The sequence below is a fragment of the Pecten maximus genome, chromosome 17, assembly GCF_902652985.1.
Source record: "Pecten maximus chromosome 17, xPecMax1.1, whole genome shotgun sequence".
NCBI classification, from domain to species: Eukaryota; Metazoa; Mollusca; class Bivalvia; order Pectinida; family Pectinidae; genus Pecten; species Pecten maximus.
Window position 1 is genome coordinate 351,704 of NC_047031.1, and position 23,348 is coordinate 375,051.

At 33.3% G+C, this 23,348-nt stretch overlaps 1 protein-coding gene across 1 annotated transcript; it reads left to right on the plus strand.

Annotated features, from left to right (window-relative positions):
- LOC117315431 lies at nt 1-23,197 on the plus strand. The gene is made up of 2 exons (XM_033869618.1): nt 1-200; nt 20,866-23,197. The coding sequence occupies exon 2, from the start codon at nt 20,882-20,884 to the stop codon at nt 22,781-22,783; it is 1,902 nt and encodes a 633-aa protein (XP_033725509.1). The 5' UTR covers nt 1-200; nt 20,866-20,881; the 3' UTR covers nt 22,784-23,197.
- The last annotated feature ends 151 nt before the right edge of the window (nt 23,198-23,348 follow it).

Here is a 23,348-nt window from a genome sequence, read left to right on the forward strand (position 1 = left end):
TGTGTAGTCCTATGTCGTCAGTGCTAGTTGTACCTACGGCAGTCTGACAGTATCAAGTGAACTGATAATCTTCTTCTTTTGTGGTCGCATACCTTCAAAAATGACGAGGGAGTAAACATGACGAAGGGATTTATGTTTTAAGCTACAAACGCAAAGGAGATGAAGACTGTTATAACTGTGGATTGAGAAGAAGAAAAGGGGTACGTCAAGTGTGTTATGTCATTGAAATGATAAAAGCAGTTAAAACCTTCGTTCAGCGTTTTACCAGTTTTGTCGTACATATATTGTACTACAGTAATATTGGTTGTAATTGTATTGTATGTCCCCAATCCTACCTTCACAGATAATAGTAGGCGATGGTACAATGGCGTTTGTTGTATCAGAATAACTTTATACTATATATATATATATCGACTCAATATAGACGTATAAGAAGTAAGAGTGTAAGGCTCATTTTTAAACACAATCAGAGTGTTACAAACCACTCTCTACACGTGTCGGTTAGTGTTTCTGGAACCTGGAATAAAGGAAACAAGCCAGTATGTTCTGTCGTGATTATGTCCTTAGACAAGTAAGTCTAACCTAATTGCTCCAGATGCCATGTGATTTCAGGAGATTATAATTACTTTCACTTGCCGATTTATATCAATTAATGCCTTTTCTATATAGTAGTCGTGGTAAACTACGATACGCTGTATACATCGCAGGATATCCTATCGTTTACATTACAATTTGATCACGTCTTGCAGTGAGAGGATTTGTTCAGAGAGTTCGGTTTGTTTTTGTTTAACGTCCTATTAACAGCCAGGGTCATTTAAGGACGTGCCAGGTTTTGGAGGTGGAGGAAAGCAGGAGTACCCGGAGAAAAACCACCGGCCTACAGTCAGTACCTGGCAACTGCCCCGCGTAGGTTTCGAACTCGCAACCCAGAGGTGGAGGGCTAGTGATAAAGTGTCGGGACACCTTAACCACTCGGCCACCGCGGCCCCTGCTCTGTTCACAGAGGAATCTGCAGCTGATAAGATGACTTTGTCATGACTTAAAATTCTCCTGCAAGGCTGGAGGTCAACTCACTTTTGCTCATTACTGTCTATGACAGAAATTACCGAATTCTGTTTAACAAAACATCACTCTGTTGATTCATATATCTGGTTGGGTACCAGTGTCAAGTAAAAAGGAAGTTACATAGATTTATATCACATATGAGGCATACACTGTGTACTCCGATATAAACTTGATGCAGAAAAATATCCCCGTGAATCTCTAATATTCTAGGAACTTCCATCTTACAATGATATGTAACAGGTCTAGGAGTAATCCTATCTTAAACAAGTTTGTACAACAAAACAAAATTTAGGAAGAGCATATATAGAGGATATCTAACAGTGTCTTCAGTAATACCAAATATATTTCACGAGTGGGGCTAATATTTTGATATTTTTCACGAGTGCGTAGCACGAGTGAAAAATATCAAAATATTAGCCGCACGAGTGAAATATATTTGGTATTACTGAAGACACTGTTAGATATTCTGTTTATTACATTTTTTATTAATGAAAACCCTACCCCGTATGCTAACTAGGACTACAGCGATAATTTGTAAACAAAAAAAGTAGTTTCCCCTGTCCAGGTGCTGACATATATGTCAGGCTTTCTGATTGGTCAATGATTTTGGTATTTTCTAATCATTGATTTGATTGGTCAAATCAACAAAAGTGATATTTTTCACTAGTGAAAAATATGATATTTGTCACTAGTGAAAAATATCACTTTTATAGAATGAATAATTTTTGATATTTCACTGGTAAAAATGTAATAAATAGATATCCACAACTCCTACTTGAAGCAAATCAACACGGGCCTTAGGATTATTCATGGACGATGTCCGCCATTCAACCCAGCTATTAACTAGGTGGTGAATGAAGAACCTTACAATAATCGAGGATTGTCAGTAATGTAGGTACTTGCTAGCCTTAGCAATAGAGAGAAATCATGTTGAGGGATTGGAACGACATCCCAAAGGCCAAAGGGAGATAATCAGTAGGAATAGCGAAACTTGGTATATGGTTGTGTTTAACTGTAAAATACAATGGAAAATGCTTAATACGTTTTCCAATCACTATATGTTCTGATATTTAATTACACATATATATTTACATTCCTAATGTGGTTTGCTGATATGAACATACCATGTGAAAACAAACATATGACCATGAATACACTATGAAAACCGTATGAAAACCTTGTCTCTTGTGCTGATTTTCCACACATAACATCAGAAAAATATCAATACGCTTGAAAAATAGTCCTCGTTTCATTTCCGTAAATTATGTTTTCTTAGTAATCTATTTACATAAATTAAATCTAATTTAACGCAAATTATTGTATTCGATGTTATTTCATGTCTCTTTGTTTTAAATAACAAGCAAAAAATAAATAAATAAACTACCTGCAAACTGCGGAGCGGAAGGACACGGTAAACGATGGTGCATAGGCGGGATCTCCCGGCTGTTCTAATAATTTGGCGTTTCGTCGTATACATGACAAATTTTTCTTTTTAATAAAATTTCTCGTTTACTCGATAATTTTTTTTTTAAAAGGTTATGTAAATATATGAATTGAATAGATTTTTTTTAATTGTCATTGCGGCTATGAATACCAGTAGCTAGCTACATATCCTCCGCCACGGGATATGTAGCTAGCTACTGGTATTCATAGCCGCAATGAAAATTAAAAAAAATCTATTCAATCCATATGTAACACATGTTTTGCATCAATCTAAATGTTTCTTGGATGCAATTTCTTTTACCATGCCAACTTGCCTTAGAGTGGATACTCGCCCCCGAAAATGTAATAGATGTATTTTGTCCATGTACGTTTTAATTCAAATGACATGAAGCGAGGAAAGCGCGAGTCGGATATTGTTTGCGAATCATTATAAATGTTTAATGTATTGTTGAAATTTTCTGCAAATAAATGTATTTTTTTTAATTAAAATGTTGTATCCTCTATATACCAGGTATGTTTACATTTCATTAACTAACAAATCTGTTTATCCGGCCAATATTGAAACAAGTTATCAATGATAGTATCAGCAAATACTCTGGTTTACATAACTTCGAGGCTAAACGACAGGGGCCATGTGGCTTAGAAGGTTGGAGCGTCAATCTAGAGTTCGGAGGACTCGCGTTCGAGTCCCGGTCTGGTTTCCGCTTTTCCCACTCCTGCTACTTTTGTGCTCAACTAAATGTTCTCAGAAATAGTATAGGATATTGTGTGTGTCTTCTTGTCGTGTTGAAGGAGGAAGTAATATAGAAATAGTATAGGATATTGTGTGTGTCTTCTTGTCGTGTTGAAGGAGGAAGTAATATAGAAATAGTATAGGATATTGTCTGTGTCTTCTTGTCGTGTTGAAGTAGGAAGTAATATAGAAATAGTATAGGATATTGTGTGTGTCTTCTTGTCGTGTTGAAGGAGGAAGTAATATAGAAATAGTATAGGATATTGTCTGTGTCTTCTTGTCGTGTTGAAGGAGGAAGTAATATAGCGGAACTGGACTGAGCTGAATGCTGTTGGCCAGTAGCTCAAATGGTAAGAACGTCTGTCTAGAACTACGAGGTCCCTGGTTCGAGTCATGGTCTGGTTTTAGTTCTGTCTGTCTCCTTGTTACATGTTCGTAAAAAACGTTCCTGTCAAGCGATCTGTCTGTCCCATATCTCTGTAATGTTTTGATTTTCTGCTTGTGCCTCTGTATTCCTACTATGCTTGCCATAATGCGTCATGTTTTAATAAAGCTGCGGCTCATATTTAATTAATAATTACTGTTTAAGTAGATTGTGTGTTTATTTAACTACAATCGTGTATATTAATGATAGTTTGTAAGGTAGGGGTTGCCAAGTCGGCTTGTCGCGGGGCCTTTAGTGTGATGTAACCTTACACGAGTCAAACATTCAGGCGAATTATGGTCGTTTTACAGATTCCAGGTGATAGTACTTTACACATCATTTATATATTTTTTTTAATATTGATGCGTGTGTTTACTTGTTTTATTATTTTGCTTGTATACCCCTGCCTGTTCTAATGATATCCCGGGTACCGCGGTGGCCGAGTGGTTAAGGTGTCCCGACACCTCTGAGTTGCGAGTTCGAAACCTACGTGGGGCAGTTGCCAGGTACTGACTGTAGGCCGGTGGTTTTTCTCCGGGTACTCCGGCTTTCCTCCACCTCCAAAACCTGGCACGTCCTTAAATGACCCTGGCTGTCAATAGGACTTTAATCTAAACAAACCAAACCAAAGAATAGCCAAAAAGAAAATAATTATCTTACTGGTTGTGATATACGGCGGTACGTGGGATCTGAAATATAAACACTACTTCAACAAACAATTGAAAACAAACAACGCAAAATAACATAGTCTAAGGCTATGGCCGCACAGAGAAGCCATGTTTGTCTTGAAGATTCGTTAATTCCTTTTTTATTCAGTTTGTAGACCGATGCCTGTCCTAATATTTATTAACTCCACCGATAATCTTTGTGCCGTTTGTAAGTGGTACACGATGGTACAAATGATCTGAAATCTAAACATCAGCTCAACAAATAGTCGAATAAAAAAAGCTAAAGTACTATAGTGTACGGCTCCGACAACGCTAACAAAGAAATTGTATGAAATCAAATCAACATCAGTATGGTATGTATATCTTACAACAAAGCTGCAGAAAACTCATAGGGTAAGCCAACGTGTGGTCAATAGAGAGAGAAAATTAACCCTAAAGTTTATCGTTCCTGGTATGGCTGGAGGGGAGAGCGGTCTGATGGTCACACATGACTGAACCAATCACGATGGTCTTCCGAGATACCCGTATTAAATGCATGTCTGGTATCAGTCCTACCTGTGTCAGACGAGGCTCGCGGTACGACAATCAGAACGTATATCGCTGGTCTAACAATATCTAAACTGATACTCACTAGAAAATGTATACACTATACAACGTTAATATGTCCGGCAAAAGTGATTTAGATACATCTATCTATATATATAGGGGGCAAAGAAGTAATTCAAACAGTGTGGACAATGAGGCTTGTTAATTTTTCGAGGCAATCACTCATATATATATATATATATAATGATACACCTGAAGAGCTTGCTCTCAAAGCATGTTGAAAGCGCTAGTGTGAATTTCTGGTTTGTGTTTTTTTATTATTATTACTATATATAAATATATATATTCAATATTGGAAATATGAATGCATAGATTCATATATCATGCATGCTATAAGTTATTTTAAAATTTACAATGATAAACGTATTTTTAATGCTTTACTACATAAATCTTATATCGTACGAAGGAGGATTTAAGTGGTTTATAATGCCTATCTATTTTAATATCGGACATGTAAATGTTTATAGTGTCTCGTAAGTCTGAAAAGGCTGAACATGTTATTGTATTATATGTATGTGATTTGTGTATTTTAAGACATTTAGGATGTGTAACACTTCATGAGGAAACTGTATCGTATCTTTTAATTTGAAAATTTCCACTGAAACTGGTAGGCAGCAAAGAATTTCAGAAGTAACGAGAAATATCTTTAAAAAAGATAAACGGCTTAGCTTTAATGCTGGTGATTATAGTGTAAATCTGCTGTTGAAATAAATTAACGAACTAATTAATAAATGCGTTTCAGCACGGATAACAAAATTATATCGGTTTGAATCACATATGGTGATAATAAGACTGCATTTGAATCGGAAATATGATTTTATTAATGTGTCATTTGAAAAGATACACCCACTTATTCAGCTTGCATGCAATCTTAACTTTGTTTCGTTTTAACTGCATATCTACATTTTCTATCTACCGCTACATTGACCAATCACATACTTCATCTTGACCAGTAACGCCACCTGTCGCGTCATATCCGGGGCCAAAAGAATATTATACGGCTATGCCGAAAAAAGTAAACCTGTGTTTAAAGAAAACATTCGTTCAAGTCCAAATGAAATGTATGTATAATGGGAGATAATCATTATAAACGAGCTATACATTTTTGATCAATTCTTTTATAAATTTTCTCATCGACTATGACTACGTTTATCTGATATAATTCAAGTACTACTATGTTTTTGTACCTATATTGGTTATTCAAATATATATACAAGGGTAAGGGTAATAAAACTAAGCCGAAGTCGATATAACCAACTATTCGACTTATCCCAGTGTCGATATAACCAACTATTCGACTTACCCCAGTGCTTCGATTTATCAGTGTTTTTATCTATGGAATTCCAGTTTCATAAATGACCCTAATTCATCAGTTGCCTGCAATACATATGTCCGATCACATGCTGGGACAAACCAATATATGGAACCAAATATTTTGCTTCAGTGAATTTTAATGAATTCAACATTTTATAATATATATATAATTCAGCAAAAGTCAAACTTCGTCTGGTCAGCTCTGGTCATGGCAAGCACATGATTATACAGGCAAGGTATGTATTTTGTATAAAGCATATGCCTATCAGTCCATTCTATAAATAGTATAAGGGTATGGATTTCCTGAACTTAGTTTATTGCAACAGTTCATTAGCGTTGACACACAAGCTATGAAACATAAACAAAATATAGCGAAGCACGTACGCCGTTCTCATATTGTGACAACATTAAGCATGACTGACACATTATTTGAGGCGAAAACCGTTACTGCTAGGAGTTCACACTATCGACAACAGTATATATATAAGTAGGTTTCTCTCATTTTCACTTTCCAACCTGCAGACACAACAAATGAATACATTAAAATGGAAACTGATACTAACGATTTGTTTGATACAAAATGAAACAAAAATGAAATAGTTCAGATAAAAGTCTCTCACAGAAAGTGCTTTAAATGGAAAAGTCCTATAAATGTTTTATTTGTGAATCAATAACACGTAAAGGTCGATACACGGTATAAACTCATCCAAGCCTTGTTAGCTTGATTATAGATTAAAAAAAATTAGATTGTCCCTCTAATTTAAAGAAATGCAAATAGCAATGACGTCTTTTATGAACTTTCACCATTCCATAAATATGAATATATATCTGTTTGGATTTATTTTGGTCATAAAAAAGGACTTAAATGTTTAAAATGAAATATTTCTATTGCGTTATCCTCGAAAGGTAATCGGCCATTGATAAGGATCAGAAGATACCTACTAGTGGTGAATATAGCTTGTTTCCATTAGATTCGAAATGTCATCCATTCTATTTATTGGCTAGGCTATTGAAAATGTACGACAAAAACAAGGAAGCTATGGTAAAGTTTAAATGGAACAGACGTGTTTAAGTTTAAATGGAACAGACGTGTTTAAGGTTGTTCAGGAAGAGTGTGACTACGTATTACATTAAACATACATCTACTACAAAAAGACTACGTGGTTCTATTTATGTAATCTACAAATTATTATTGGATTTTATGTCCGTATAAACACATATTCTCTTTGACTTTTCAATGCACATTACGGCGTGAATAATATCATACAAGTTTGGTATGAAGGTAGTGATTTTAATCAATAACAAAATGTGTGATATTAATTTTAATCTTGAAATCATTCAAAATGAAACATTTATCTAATCAGAATGCGTTGCTCAATACAGTGAAATCTAGATTTGGTATATTTTCTAGCTCTTCTAATGATAAAAAATCACTTACAATACTGCCTGAACAATGTCTGTGTCATTGTAATATCGCGGATCACAACCACAAAACTTGGATTGCGTGAGAACAAATCCTGCATCACTCGGATGACATGGTGGGAGGAATTTCCAGAACTGAACTGTGCACTCTAAAAGTATGTCTCATGCATCCAGAGTATTAATGCTAGTCTACACGTATACCTTAGGAGGGGTAATAATAATATGTTACCTTTGTCTGTATGGTATGTACTACCTAATATGTTACCTTTGTCTGTATGGTATGTACTACCTAATATGTTACCTCTGTCTGTATGGTATGTACTACCTAATATGTTACCTTTGTCTGTATGGTATGTACTACCTAATATGTTACCTCTGTCTGTATGGTATGTACTACCTAATATGTTACCTTTGTCTGTATGGTATGTACTACCTATAATATGTTACCTCTGTCTGTATGGTATGTACTACCTAATATGTTACCTTTGTCTGTATGGTATGTACTACCTATAATATGTTACCTCTGTCTGTATGGTATGTACTACCTAATATGTTACCTCTGTCTGTATGGTATGTACTACCTAATATGTTACCTTTGTCTGTATGGTATGTACTACCTAATATGTTACCTTTGTATGGTATGTACTACCTAATATGTTACCTTTGTCTGTATGGTATGTACTACCTAATATGTTACCTCTGTCTGTATGGTATGTACTACCTAATATGTTACCTCTGTCTGTATGGTATGTACTACCTAATATGTTACCTTTGTATGGTATGTACTACCTAATATGTTACCTCTGTCTGTATGGTATGTACTACCTAATATGTTACCTCTGTCTGTATGGTATGTACTACCTAATATGTTACCTCTGTCTGTATGGTATGTACTACCTAATATGTTACCTCTGTCTGTATGGTATGTACTACCTAATATGTTACCTCTGTCTGTATGGTATGTACTACCTAATATGTTACCTCTGTCTGTATGGTATGTACTACCTAATATGTTACCTCTGTATGGTATGTACTACCTAATATGTTACCTCTGTCTGTATGGTATGTACTACCTAATATGTTACCTTTGTCTGTATGGTATGTACTACCTAATATGTTACCTTTGTCTGTATGGTATGTACTACCTATTATGTTACCTTTGTCTGTATGGTATGTACTACCTAATATGTTACCTCTGTCTGTATGGTATGTACTACCTAATATGTTACCTCTGTCTGTATGGTATGTACTACCTAATATGTTACCTTTGTCTGTATGGTATGTACTACCTAATATGTTACCTTTGTATGGTATGTACTACCTAATATGTTACCTTTGTCTGTATGGTATGTACTACCTAATATGTTACCTCTGTCTGTATGGTATGTACTACCTAATATGTTACCTCTGTCTCTATGGTATGTACTACCTAATATGTTACCTCTGTCTGTATGGTATGTACTACCTAATATGTTACCTCTGTCTGTATGGTATGTACTACCTAATATGTTACCTCTATCTGTATGGTATGTACTACCTAATATGTTACCTCTGTCTGTATGGTATGTACTACCTAATATGTTACCTCTGTCTGTATGGTATGTACTACCTAATATGTTACCTTTGTCTGTATGGTATGTACTACCTACTATGTTACCTTTGTCTGTATGGTATGTACTACCTAATATGTTACCTCTGTATGGTATGTACTACCTAATATATTACCTCTGTCTGTATGGTATGTACTACCTAATATGTTACCTCTGTCTGTATGGTATGTACTACCTAATATGTTACCTTTGTCTGTATGGTATGTACTACCTAATATGTTACCTTTGTATGGTATGTACTACCTAATATGTTACCTCTGTCTGTATGGTATGTACTACCTAATATGTTACCTCTGTCTGTATGGTATGTACTACCTAATATGTTACCTTTGTCTGTATGGTATGTACTACCTAATATGTTACCTCTGTCTGTATGGTATGTACTACCTAATATGTTACCTTTGTCTGTATGGTATGTACTACCTAATATGTTACCTTTGTCTGTATGGTATGTACTACCTAATATGTTACCTTTGTATGGTATGTACTACCTAATATGTTACCTCTGTCTGTATGGTATGTACTACCTAATATGTTACCTCTGTATGGTATGTACTACCTAATATGTTACCTCTGTCTGTATGGTATGTACTACCTAATATGTTACCTTTGTCTGTATGGTATGTACTACCTAATATGTTACCTTTGTCTGTATGGTATGTACTACCTAATATGTTACCTCTGTCTGTATGGTATGTACTACCTAATATGTTACCTCTGTCTGTATGGTATGTACTACCTAATATGTTACCTTTGTATGGTATGTACTACCTAATATGTTACCTCTGTCTGTATGGTATGTACTACCTAATATGTTACCTTTGTCTGTATGGTATGTACTACCTAATATGTTACCTCTGTCTGTATGGTATGTACTACCTAATATGTTACCTCTGTCTGTATGGTATGTACTACCTTTATATGTTACCTTTGTCTGTATGGTATGTACTACCTAATATGTTACCTCTGTCTGTATGGTATGTACTACCTAATATGTTACCTCTGTCTGTATGGTATGTACTACCTAATATGTTACCTCTGTCTGTATGGTATGTACTACCTAATATGTTACCTCTGTCTGTATGGTATGTACTACCTAATATGTTACCTTTGTATGGTATGTACTACCTAATATGTTACCTTTGTATGGTATGTACTACCTAATATGTTACCTCTGTCTGTATGGTATGTACTACCTAATATGTTACCTCTGTCTGTATGGTATGTACTACCTAATATGTTACCTTTGTATGGTATGTACTACCTAATATGTTACCTTTGTCTGTATGGTATGTACTACCTAATATGTTACCTCTGTCTGTATGGTATGTACTACCTAATATGTTACCTCTGTCTGTATGGTATGTACTACCTAATATGTTACCTCTGTATGGTATGTACTACCTAATATGTTACCTCTGTCTGTATGGTATGTACTACCTAATATGTTACCTCTGTCTCTATGGTATGTACTACCTAATATGTTACCTGTCTGTATGGTATGTACTACCTAATATGTTACCTCTGTCTGTATGGTATGTACTACCTAATATGTTACCTTTGTCTGTATGGTATGTACTACCTAATATGTTACCTTTGTCTGTATGGTATGTACTACCTAATATGTTACCTTTGTCTGTATGGTATGTACTACCTAATATGTTACCTCTGTCTGTATGGTATGTACTACCTAATATGTTACCTTTGTATGTATGGTATGTACTACCTAATATGTTACCTTTGTATGTATGGTATGTACTACCTAATATGTTACCTTTGTCTGTATGGTATGTACTACCTAATATGTTACCTCTGTCTGTATGGTATGTACTACCTAATATGTTACCTTTTTCTGTATGGTATGTACTACCTAATATGTTACCTCTGTCTGTATGGTATGTACTACCTAATATGTTACCTCTGTCTGTATGGTATGTACTACCTAATATGTTACCTCTGTCTGTATGGTATGTACTACCTAATATGTTACCTCTGTCTGTATGGTATGTACTACCTAATATGTTACCTTTGTCTGTATGGTATGTACTACCTAATATGTTACCTCTGTCTGTATGGTATGTACTACCTAATATGTTACCTCTGTATGGTATGTACTACCTAATATGTTACCTCTGTCTGTATGGTATGTACTACCTAATATGTTACCTTTGTATGGTATGTACTACCTAATATGTTACCTCTGTCTGTATGGTATGTACTACCTAATATGTTACCTCTGTATGGTATGTACTACCTAATATGTTACCTCTGTCTGTATGGTATGTACTACCTAATATGTTACCTCTGTATGGTATGTACTACCTAATATGTTACCTCTGTCTGTATGGTATGTACTACCTAATATGTTACCTTTGTCTGTATGGTATGTACTACCTAATATGTTACCCTTGTCTGTATGGTATGTACTACCTAATATGTTACCTTTGTATGGTATGTACTACCTAATATGTTACCTTTGTCTGTATGGTATGTACTACCTAATATGTTACCTGTCTGTATGGTATGTACTACCTAATATGTTACCTTTGTATGGTATGTACTACCTAATATGTTACCTCTGTCTGTATGGTATGTACTACCTAATATGTTACCTTTGTATGGTATGTACTACCTAATATGTTACCTCTGTATGGTATGTACTACCTAATATGTTACCTCTGTCTGTATGGTATGTACTACCTAATATGTTACCTTTGTCTGTATGGTATGTACTACCTAATATGTTACCTCTGTCTGTATGGTATGTACTACCTAATATGTTACCTTTGTATGGTATGTACTACCTAATATGTTACCTCTGTCTGTATGGTATGTACTACCTAATATGTTACCTTTGTCTGTATGGTATGTACTACCTAATATGTTACCTTTGTCTGTATGGTATGTACTACCTAATATGTTACCTCTGTCTGTATGGTATGTACTACTTAATATGTTACCTTTGTCTGTATGGTATGTACTACCTAATATGTTACCTCTGTCTGTATGGTATGTACTACCTAATATGTTACCTCTGTCTGTATGGTATGTACTACCTAATATGTTACCTTTGTCTGTATGGTATGTACTACCTAATATGTTACCTTTGTATGTATGGTATGTACTACCTAATATGTTACCTCTGTCTGTATGGTATGTACTACCTAATATGTTACCTTTGTCTGTATGGTATGTACTACCTAATATGTTACCTCTGTCTGTATGGTATGTACTACCTAATATGTTACCTTTGTCTGTATGGTATGTACTACCTAATATGTTACCTCTGTCTGTATGGTATGTACTACCTAATATGTTACCTTTGTATGTATGGTATGTACTACCTAATATGTTACCTCTGTCTGTATGGTATGTACTACCTAATATGTTACCTTTGTATGGTATGTACTACCTAATATGTTACCTTTGTCTGTATGGTATGTACTACCTAATATGTTACCTGTCTGTATGGTATGTACTACCTAATATGTTACCTTTGTCTGTATGGTATGTACTACCTAATATGTTACCTCTGTCTGTATGGTATGTACTACCTAATATGTTACCTCTGTCTGTATGGTATGTACTACCTAATATGTTACCTTCTGTATGGTATGTACTACCTAATATGTTACCTTTGTCTGTATGGTATGTACTACCTAATATGTTACCTCTGTCTGTATGGTATGTACTACCTAATATGTTACCTCTGTCTGTATGGTATGTACTACCTAATATGTTACCTCTGTCTGTATGGTATGTACTACCTAATATGTTACCTTTGTATGGTATGTACTACCTAATATGTTACCTTTGTCTGTATGGTATGTACTACCTAATATGTTACCTCTGTCTGTATGGTATGTACTACCTAATATGTTACCTGTCTGTATGGTATGTACTACCTAATATGTTACCTCTGTCTGTATGGTATGTACTACCTAATATGTTACCTCTGTCTGTATGGTATGTACTACCTAATATGTTACCTCTGTCTGTATGGTATGTACTACCTAATATGTTACCTCTGTCTGTATGGTATGTACTACCTAATATGTTACCTCTGTCTGTATGGTATGTACTACCTAATATGTTACCTTGTCTGTATGGTATGTACTACCTAATATGTTACCTTTGTCTGTATGGTATGTACTACCTAATATGTTACCTCTGTCTGTATGGTATGTACTACCTAATATGTTACCTCTGTCTGTATGGTATGTACTACCTAATATGTTACCTCTGTCTGTATGGTATGTACTACCTAATATGTTACCTTGTCTGTATGGTATGTACTACCTAATATGTTACCTCTGTCTGTATGGTATGTACTACCTAATATGTTACCTCTGTCTGTATGGTATGTACTACCTAATATGTTACCTTTGTATGGTATGTACTACCTAATATGTTACCTTGTCTGTATGGTATGTACTACCTAATATGTTACCTCTGTCTGTATGGTATGTACTACCTAATATGTTACCTTTGTCTGTATGGTATGTACTACCTAATATGTTACCTTGTCTGTATGGTATGTACTACCTAATATGTTACCTTCTGTATGGTATGTACTACCTAATATGTTACCTCTGTCTGTATGGTATGTACTACCTAATATGTTACCTTTGTCTGTATGGTATGTACTACCTAATATGTTACCTCTGTCTGTATGGTATGTACTACCTAATATGTTACCTTTGTATGGTATGTACTACCTAATATGTTACCTCTGTCTGTATGGTATGTACTACCTAATATGTTACCTTTGTCTGTATGGTATGTACTACCTAATATGTTACCTCTGTCTGTATGTTATGTACTACCTAATATGTTACCTCTGTCTGTATGGTATGTACTACCTAATATGTTACCTTTGTCTGTATGGTATGTACTACCTAATATGTTACCCTTGTCTGTATGGTATGTACTACCTAATATGTTACCTTTGTCTGTATGGTATGTACTACCTAATATGTTACCTTTGTCTGTATGTTATGAGTGACATTGATATGGTTGCACGCACACAAGTAAAGCTACTAGAGTCCATAGACAAAAGGCTTCACATCTGGTTAATACAGATTTAAAAACGTACGTGTTATATATAACCCAACACACAGGTTTGCTATGTGTAAAGTTGGAAACTGACGGGCCTCGATTCTGTACTCTCACACTCATTTTGTACAGTTTTTGACTTATCTCCATTAGAACAAATGCTAAAAAAACAAAAAAACAAAAACAAATATATTTCGAGCACGTGCATTGCTTTTTTCGTCATGTGGCTATTTCTTTATGATCGATCCTGTTTCTCCCGAGTCTTTGGGTAATGATGACGCTATCTCCGGATTCTAACGGAGGTTTTAAACTTCCAGATACAAAGCCAAGCGGTAGCGCCTATAGGACATGTTTATTTATTGTACCTTTTCGTCATTTCTTTATACCAATTTCATCGTGGTAATACAATACACTGTTCAAGTATCTCCTTCTAAAAGTTCTTCGTTTATTAGTGACTATTAAACTCTACATGATTTGTAATCAATGCAATACACGTTACGTCATACAATGTGGGAGTATCGAAAGTTAAACTTGTGTTTTACACATTGTGAAAAAGTTCCTGATTATTGTCTCATCCAATGACCATCAATATATCAAATTATTGTATAAAAAATAACAAAAAACAGACTTTGCCGCAAGGCCTTTCTGCCCTCTCAGGCTTCTTCAGGCGGACTGATTATTGTATATATACAAGATGGCAAGATGTTTACATATAAGCTGAAAGGAATAATAGAGTCCATCATACGTAGGTATGTGGGGTAGGGATGTTCTACCTCAGGTTGAACGTATCAAACGTATGGTGGACTATTTTTCTCGCACCTTTTTCGTGACATACATGGGGACATCGATCCAACATGACGAAACCTTATAAAAACTTTATAGTTTTTTCTCGGTGACCGACACTAAAATCAATAACATATTTTGAAATATGAGAAAAAAGTACGGAATACCTGATTGGTGGTGTACCATATATCTATCAAGCGAACATTTCGACACTTTGACAAATAAACAATGTAAGCAATGTTGGAGAGAACTTTAATAAGACAAAAAAAGGTATGATTTAAGAAATCAATACATGAAAAATATACTTAAATTATACTGACTTAGATAAAAAGTTGAGATTTACAATTGTAAGACAGCAAGACATTACAAATCAGTTCTGATTAACATGACTGAGATAAAACCAAGGTGGAATTTAAAACATGAATACATTTCAACACTGTTGAGATTAAACCGATTCCAATGAAAATAAAAGAGAATAAAAAAACCTAAGACTTCATGATGAAGAAATAATCAAAATATGTAGGGATTGAATAAATATTATTATGATTAAGCAACAATCAGGCAAAATCTATTTTACTTAGGTTTAAACAAGCCAGGAGGGAAAAAGTTCAATCTTATTTAGAAAGAAAAAAACAGTATTATAAGGTTTAATCATATGCAAACAAGTCAAGTAATTTCTTGTATATTCTATGTTACGGTTGTACTCCTCTGTTGTTTCAATCACGTTAAAGTCTCGTTTTTATCTTATTTAAGTATGGTTTTTTTTAACATTTATCAAAATATTACAAATTTTATTAGCAAATACATATCTGAAAAAAATGCGGCAAAATCTAAACGTCCTTTTTTAATTTTTTACATAAGAACTTGAATTAAGTACGAATTCGGCGACTATATTGGAACTGTTTGTGTCCTTCCCTTCCAGAAAAGCGTGTGGCCATTTTTAATTGTAGCAAGTTCATTCTTGCTGCGCACCTCTATATCTTTTTCTTTACATTTCGGTATATCTTAACAACTTGGCATTTCTGACCCCGAAATGATGAAAACAAAAAAATAATGAGACTAAAATAGCACAGGGACCTCAGCGTTACCTGATTTTATATTGCAACGTTTTAAAATATCACAACACTATACAACGTCACAACTCAACATTATACAATGTCACAATTCCACATTATACAATGTCACAATTCAACATTATACAATGTCACAATCAAATTATGAATTACAATCACATTATACAATGTCCAACTTCATATTATACATGTAAAACTCAAATTTACAATGTCACATCAAATATACATGTACAAATCAACATTATAAATGTCAAACTCAACATTATACAATGTCACAACTCAACATACAAGTCAAAACTCAACATATACAAGTCCATCAATTATACAATGTACAATTCAAATTATACAATGTCAAAACTCAACATTTAATGTCACAACTCACATTATACATGTCAAATCATATTATACAATGTCACAATCAACATTATACAATGTCAAAACGTAACATACAATGTCACAATTCAACTTTACAATGTCACAACTCAACATTACTAATGTCACAACCTCAACATTATTAATGTCATCAACATTATACATGTCACAACTCAACATTGACATGTCACAACTCCAATATAACATGTCACAACTCAACATTTACAATGTCACAACTCAACATTATATAATGTCACAACTCAACATTATACAATGTCACAACTCAACATTATACAATGTCACAACTCAATATTATACAATGTCACAACTCAACATTATACAATGTCACAACTCAACATTATACAATGTCATAACTCAACATTATACAATGTCAAAAATCAACATTATACAATGTCACAACTCAACATTATACAATGTCAAAACTCAACATTATACAAGGTCACAACTCAACATTATACAATGTCACAATTCAACATTATACAATGTCAAAACTCAACATTATACAATGTCACAACTCAACATTATACAATGTCAAAACTCAATATTATACAATGTCACAACTCAACATTATACAATGTCAAAACTCAACATTATACAATGTCACAACTCAACATTATACAATGTCACAACTCAACATAATACAATGTCACAACTCAACATTATACAATGTCACAACTCAACATTATACAATGTTGCAACTCAACATTATACAATGTCACAACTCAACATTATACAATGTCATAACTCAACATTATACAATGTCACAACTCAACATTATACAATGTCACAACTCAACATTATACAATGTCAAAACTCAACATTATACAACGTCACAACTCAACATTATACAATGTCACAATTCAACATTATACAATGTCACAATTCAACATTATACAATGTCACAACTAATCATTATACAATGTCACAACTCAACATTATACAATGTCACAACTCAACCTGATACAAAATGTCAAATATCATTATACAATGTCACAACTCAATGATATATAGTATCATAATTCAGCGTTTTATATAATGCAACAACTCAGTGTAATATAATATCACAACTTAACGTTATATAGAATCATAACTCAATATTATATAATATCACAACTTAACGTTATATAGAATCATAACTCAATATTATATAACATCACAACTTAACGTTATATAATATCATAACTCAATGTTATATAATATCACAACTTAACGTTATATAGAATCATAACTCAGTGTTATATGATATCATAACTCTATTTTATATAACATCACAACAAAATGTTATATGTAGTACAATTACTCATCGTTACCTGATATCATAATTTAGTGTTATATAATATCACAAGTCAACGTTATAAAGTAACTTCAATCGGCGTTATAAAGTATCAGTAAACCATTTTATAAATATCACATCACAACTTTATATTGTATTATAGCTCACCGTAACCTGAACTCATAACTTAGCGTTATATAGTATCATAACTCAATGTGATGAAGTATCACAACTCCATTTTATATAATATCACAAGTCATCGTTATACAGTATCATCACTTAGAGGTCCCTGATATCATTTATATAGAATCATAACTCAATATTATATAACATCACAACTTAACGTTATATAAACTCATAACTCAATATTATATAACATCACAACTTAACGTTATATAGAATCATAACTCAATATTATATAATATCACAACTTAACGTTACATAGAATCATAACTCAATGTTATATAATATCACAACTTAACGTTATATAGAATCATAACTCAATATTATATAACATCACAACTTAACGTTATATAGAATCATAACTCAATATTATATAACATCACAACTTAACGTTATATAGAATCATAACTCGATATTATATAACATCACAACTTAACGTTATATAGAATCATAACTCAATATTATATAACATCATAACTCGATATTATATAACATCACAACTTAACGTTATATAGAATCATAACTCAATATTATATAACATCACAACTTAACGTTATATAACATCATAACTCAATATTATATAATATCATAACTTAACGTTATATAGAATCATAACTCAATATTATACAACATCACAACTTAACGTTATATAGAATCATAACTCAATATTATATAATATCACAACTTAACGTTATATAGAATCATAACTCAATATTATATAACATCACAACTTAACGTTATATAGAATCATAACTCAATATTATATAATATCATAACTTAACGTTATATAGAATCATAACTCAATATTATATAACATCACAACTTAACGTTATATAGAATCATAACTCAATATTATATAATATCACAACTTAACGTTATATAGAATCATAACTCAATATTATATAACATCACAACTTAACGTTATATAGAATCATAACTCAATATTATATAATATCACAACTTAACGTTATATAGAATCATAACTCAATATTATATAACATCACAACTTAACGTTATATAGAATCATAACTCGATATTATATAACATCACAACTTAACGTTATATAGAATCATAACTCAATATTATATAACATCACAACTTAACGTTATATAGAATCATAACTCAATATTATATAACATCACAACTTAACGTTATATAGAATCATAACTCAATATTATATAACATCACAACTTAACGTTATATAGAATCATAACTCAATATTATATAACATCACAACTTAACGTTATATAGAATCATAACTCGATATTATATAACATCACAACTTAACGTTATATAGAATCATAACTCAATATTATATAACATCATAACTCGATATTATATAACATCACAACTTAACGTTATATAGAATCATAACTCAATATTATATAACATCACAACTTAACGTTATATAACATCATAACTCAATATTATATAATATCATAACTTAACGTTATATAGAATCATAACTCAATATTATACAACATCACAACTTAACGTTATATAGAATCATAACTCAATATTATATAATATCACAACTTAACGTTATATAGAATCATAACTCAATATTATATAACATCACAACTTAACGTTATATAGAATCATAACTCAATATTATATAACATCACAACTTAACGTTATATAGAATCATAACTCAATATTATATAATATCACAACTTAACGTTATATAATATCATAACTCAATGTTATATAATATCACAACTTAACGTTATATAGAATCATAACTCAATATTATATAATATCACAACTTAACGTTATATAATATCATAACTCAATATTATATAACATCACAACTTAACGTTATATAGAATCATAACTCAATATTATATAATATCACAACTTAACCTTATATAGAATCATAACTCAATATTATATAACATCACAACTTAACGTTATATAGAATCATAACTCGATATTATATACTATCACAACTTAACGTTATATAGAATCATAACTCAATATTATATAATATCACAACTTAACGTTATATAATACCATAACTCAATATTATATAACATCACAACTTAACGTTATATAGAATCATAACTCAATATTATATAACATCACAACTTAACGTTATATAGAATCATAACTCAATATTATATAATATCACAACTTAACCTTATATAATATCATTACTCAATATTATATAACATCACAACTTAACGTTATATAGAATCATAACTCAATATTATATAACATCACAACTTAACGTTATATAGAATATCACAACTTAACGTTATATAGAATCATAACTCAATATTATACAACATCACAACGTTATACAATCTAATGTATATTGTAATTTTACGAAGTAATGACGGAAATAAAACATTCTGGCGATCCCTAGGAAGACACACAACGATAAACTGCAGTTTAATTCATTAAGGCTCTAATGTATATATCTACTTAATTTGTTTTAACGCAGATTGTGTCTAACATATTGTGTCCTTAATATATTCAGCGAATTACAATTCAATATATGACTGCTCTACACAGCTACTGCGGCCTTCTGGGGACACAAGGCGGCTAAATCCAATACTTTTATGATTGCTAATTGATTGCATTGTCAACATGTACCAAGATCGAAACGAAATTATAAACGATTAACGAAAACATCAAAACTAATTATCAATATTATTATCAAAAATAGTTTTTACTCTTTTTGTAATTGTTCCTTCATGGCTATCTCTGTTGCCTTTTTATTGTACTCGATAATTTCTAAACGCAACAAACAGACTTGGCAGATATGCATTTCACAACATATGAACTGACTTCGTATTTCATTTTGTTATATTGCAGATATATCAGCTCAAGGATGGCCTACCCAAGCATGCGCCGAACAATTCATGTGGTTTGCTACGGACTAATGTCTGGGTTACTGCTTGCTTGTCTCATTTTATATGACCGAGTATATGACTTGCCTATCATGCTTCAAATGGATACCAGGGTTGTCCCCACTAAAATAAATCACACGTTACGTAAGGAAGTACAGATCTGTAGCATCCCAAACTTATATCCGTTCTCACCTGATGTTTACAGTTTAATTCGTATACGTAAATATCATCCGTGTCAACACTGGAACCTTATTACATATCAGAAAGGTTTAAAAGTGATTGTTAACAAAACGGTTATCAGTAAATATTACCCGAACTTCTCAAGATGTTCATATCGGCCGTATGTTAAGAGAATCAACCATCACAATGAAATTAAGTTGCTCAAAAATAAATTCATGAATTTTACCGAATCTATCAAAGTCACTGATGAATTTTGTGTTGTTGTTTGCTTCAATATAAAAGACAAAATTCTTACTCGGGAACAGCATGCCTTTGTGATCAGAAACGAAACTTTAATCAAGTTAAGACAGAGAAACAGAAATGCTACCAAAGGCGAGACCCTGTCGAGGAAAAGACCACTGGATGTTGTAATGATTGGTCTAGAGTCAACATCGCGTATGAATTTCATCCGTCATATGGATTTTACAAGAAATTTCCTTAGGAAGAAAATGGCGGCCGTGGAACTGAAAGGGTATAACAAATTGGGGAAAAATACATTTCCTAACATAATTCCAATGATGTTAGGTATCCCAGTACAGGAAATGAACGACAGCCTCATGTTCTATGACAACTATCCGTTTATCTGGAAGGACTTTAAGAAGGCTGGCTACGTTACCCTGATGGGCCAGGATGGGACTTCAATGGCTGTATATCATTACCTACGTAAGGGGTTTAGACAGGCCCCTGTCGACTACTACATGCGGCCCTATATATTGGGGATGGAGAGAACTAACAGCGACGGACTCTGTTCGGGAAACAAACTGATACTACAAGGCATATTTGATAAATTAGCAGATTTTATTACAACATACCATGACGTTCCTAAGTTTACCTTCACGTTTATCAATGATCCGACACACAGCAGCCCTAATGGACTAGGTATAGTAGATCTGCCTCTAAAACGGACACTGTCAGACCTTCACACACGTGGTCTACTCAACAATACCCTACTACTAATATTTGGTGATCATGGAAGCAGATATGGGCCAATTAGGAAATCATTTCAGGGTCGACTTGAAGAAAGCTTACCAGCTTTTTACGTTTCTCTTCCGCGTTGGTTTCGTGAAGAACACAGCGATTTATATGAAAATCTGAAAGAAAATCGAGATAAATTAACCAGTAATGTTGATGTTTATGCTACCCTTCATGACATAATAGAGCTTGGCAAAGGTCACGTGACGCCACGGGTCACTGGAAAATACGGAACCAGTTTGCTTAGGAACATCAGTAGAGGTCGAACGTGTGCCGATTTAAAAATACCGCCTAACTATTGTATGTGTCAATCATCCAACTATTCCTATTCAAATAAATCTAAGATAGCCTACAATATTTCACAGCGGGTCGTCAAAGAAATAAACATCATGCTTCTAAACGTGTCTCATTTATGTACAAATTTAACTCTCAGCACAATTCGTCACGTATGGAGTCTAGGACGCCGATTTAAAAACGAAGTGAAACACTTTTCTACTAAGATCTACTTTGTTGTACAGTTTACTGTTTTACCGAGCCACGCTGACTTCGAGGCAACAGTTCGATATTTCAAGGGAGAATTTTCTCTTATTGGTGATATATTACGTACAAACAAGTATGCCGGGCAGTCTGACTGCGTCTTACGTCATAAGAATGCTATTGTTCTGGAGAGATATTGTTATTGTCGTAAATAAATTGATATCTTGAAGGAAATATGTAACCAGGTTTCTAGTACATGTAACAGGAGAGGTGCAAATGTAGCGGTCAGACCGGGTTCGAACCCGGGACCTCCGAACACTAGCCGGATGCTCTACCAATTGAGCTACCTGGTCACCGATGATCGACCCAGTCCAGTCCCGCTACATTTCAGCTAACTATTGACTATCCTTGTGTCAGAGAAGACTCATATAGTTTGAGATATGATATATTTAGTTAATAAAAAAAACGTTATTGAGAGACTGGCGGTTTCTGTGGATCTGTTCCGGAAACCATACCTGGTAATTAAGAATGCATAACATCGTTCATACATACATACGGAATTATGCTTTAGAATTTGCATTTCCGCTCCTGCTTTTGTTGTTGGAACTTTAATTCAGTGTACATCCATTTTTTTTTTTTTTTTTTTGTTGTTTTTTGTTGTTTTTTTAGTGTAATATCAGTGTTATTTTAATGCTTTTTATCAGAACGTTTTTTGTAGAACCTTTATAACACCGTGTAAAGGCCTAGCCAACATTCGTATGACTAGATACCATACATATG

Bases quoted from the DNA above. Each gene is read 5' to 3' on its own strand.
- LOC117315431 (XM_033869618.1), top strand. From the start codon at position 20,882: ATGGCCTACCCAAGCATGCGCCGAACAATTCATGTGGTTTGCTACGGA.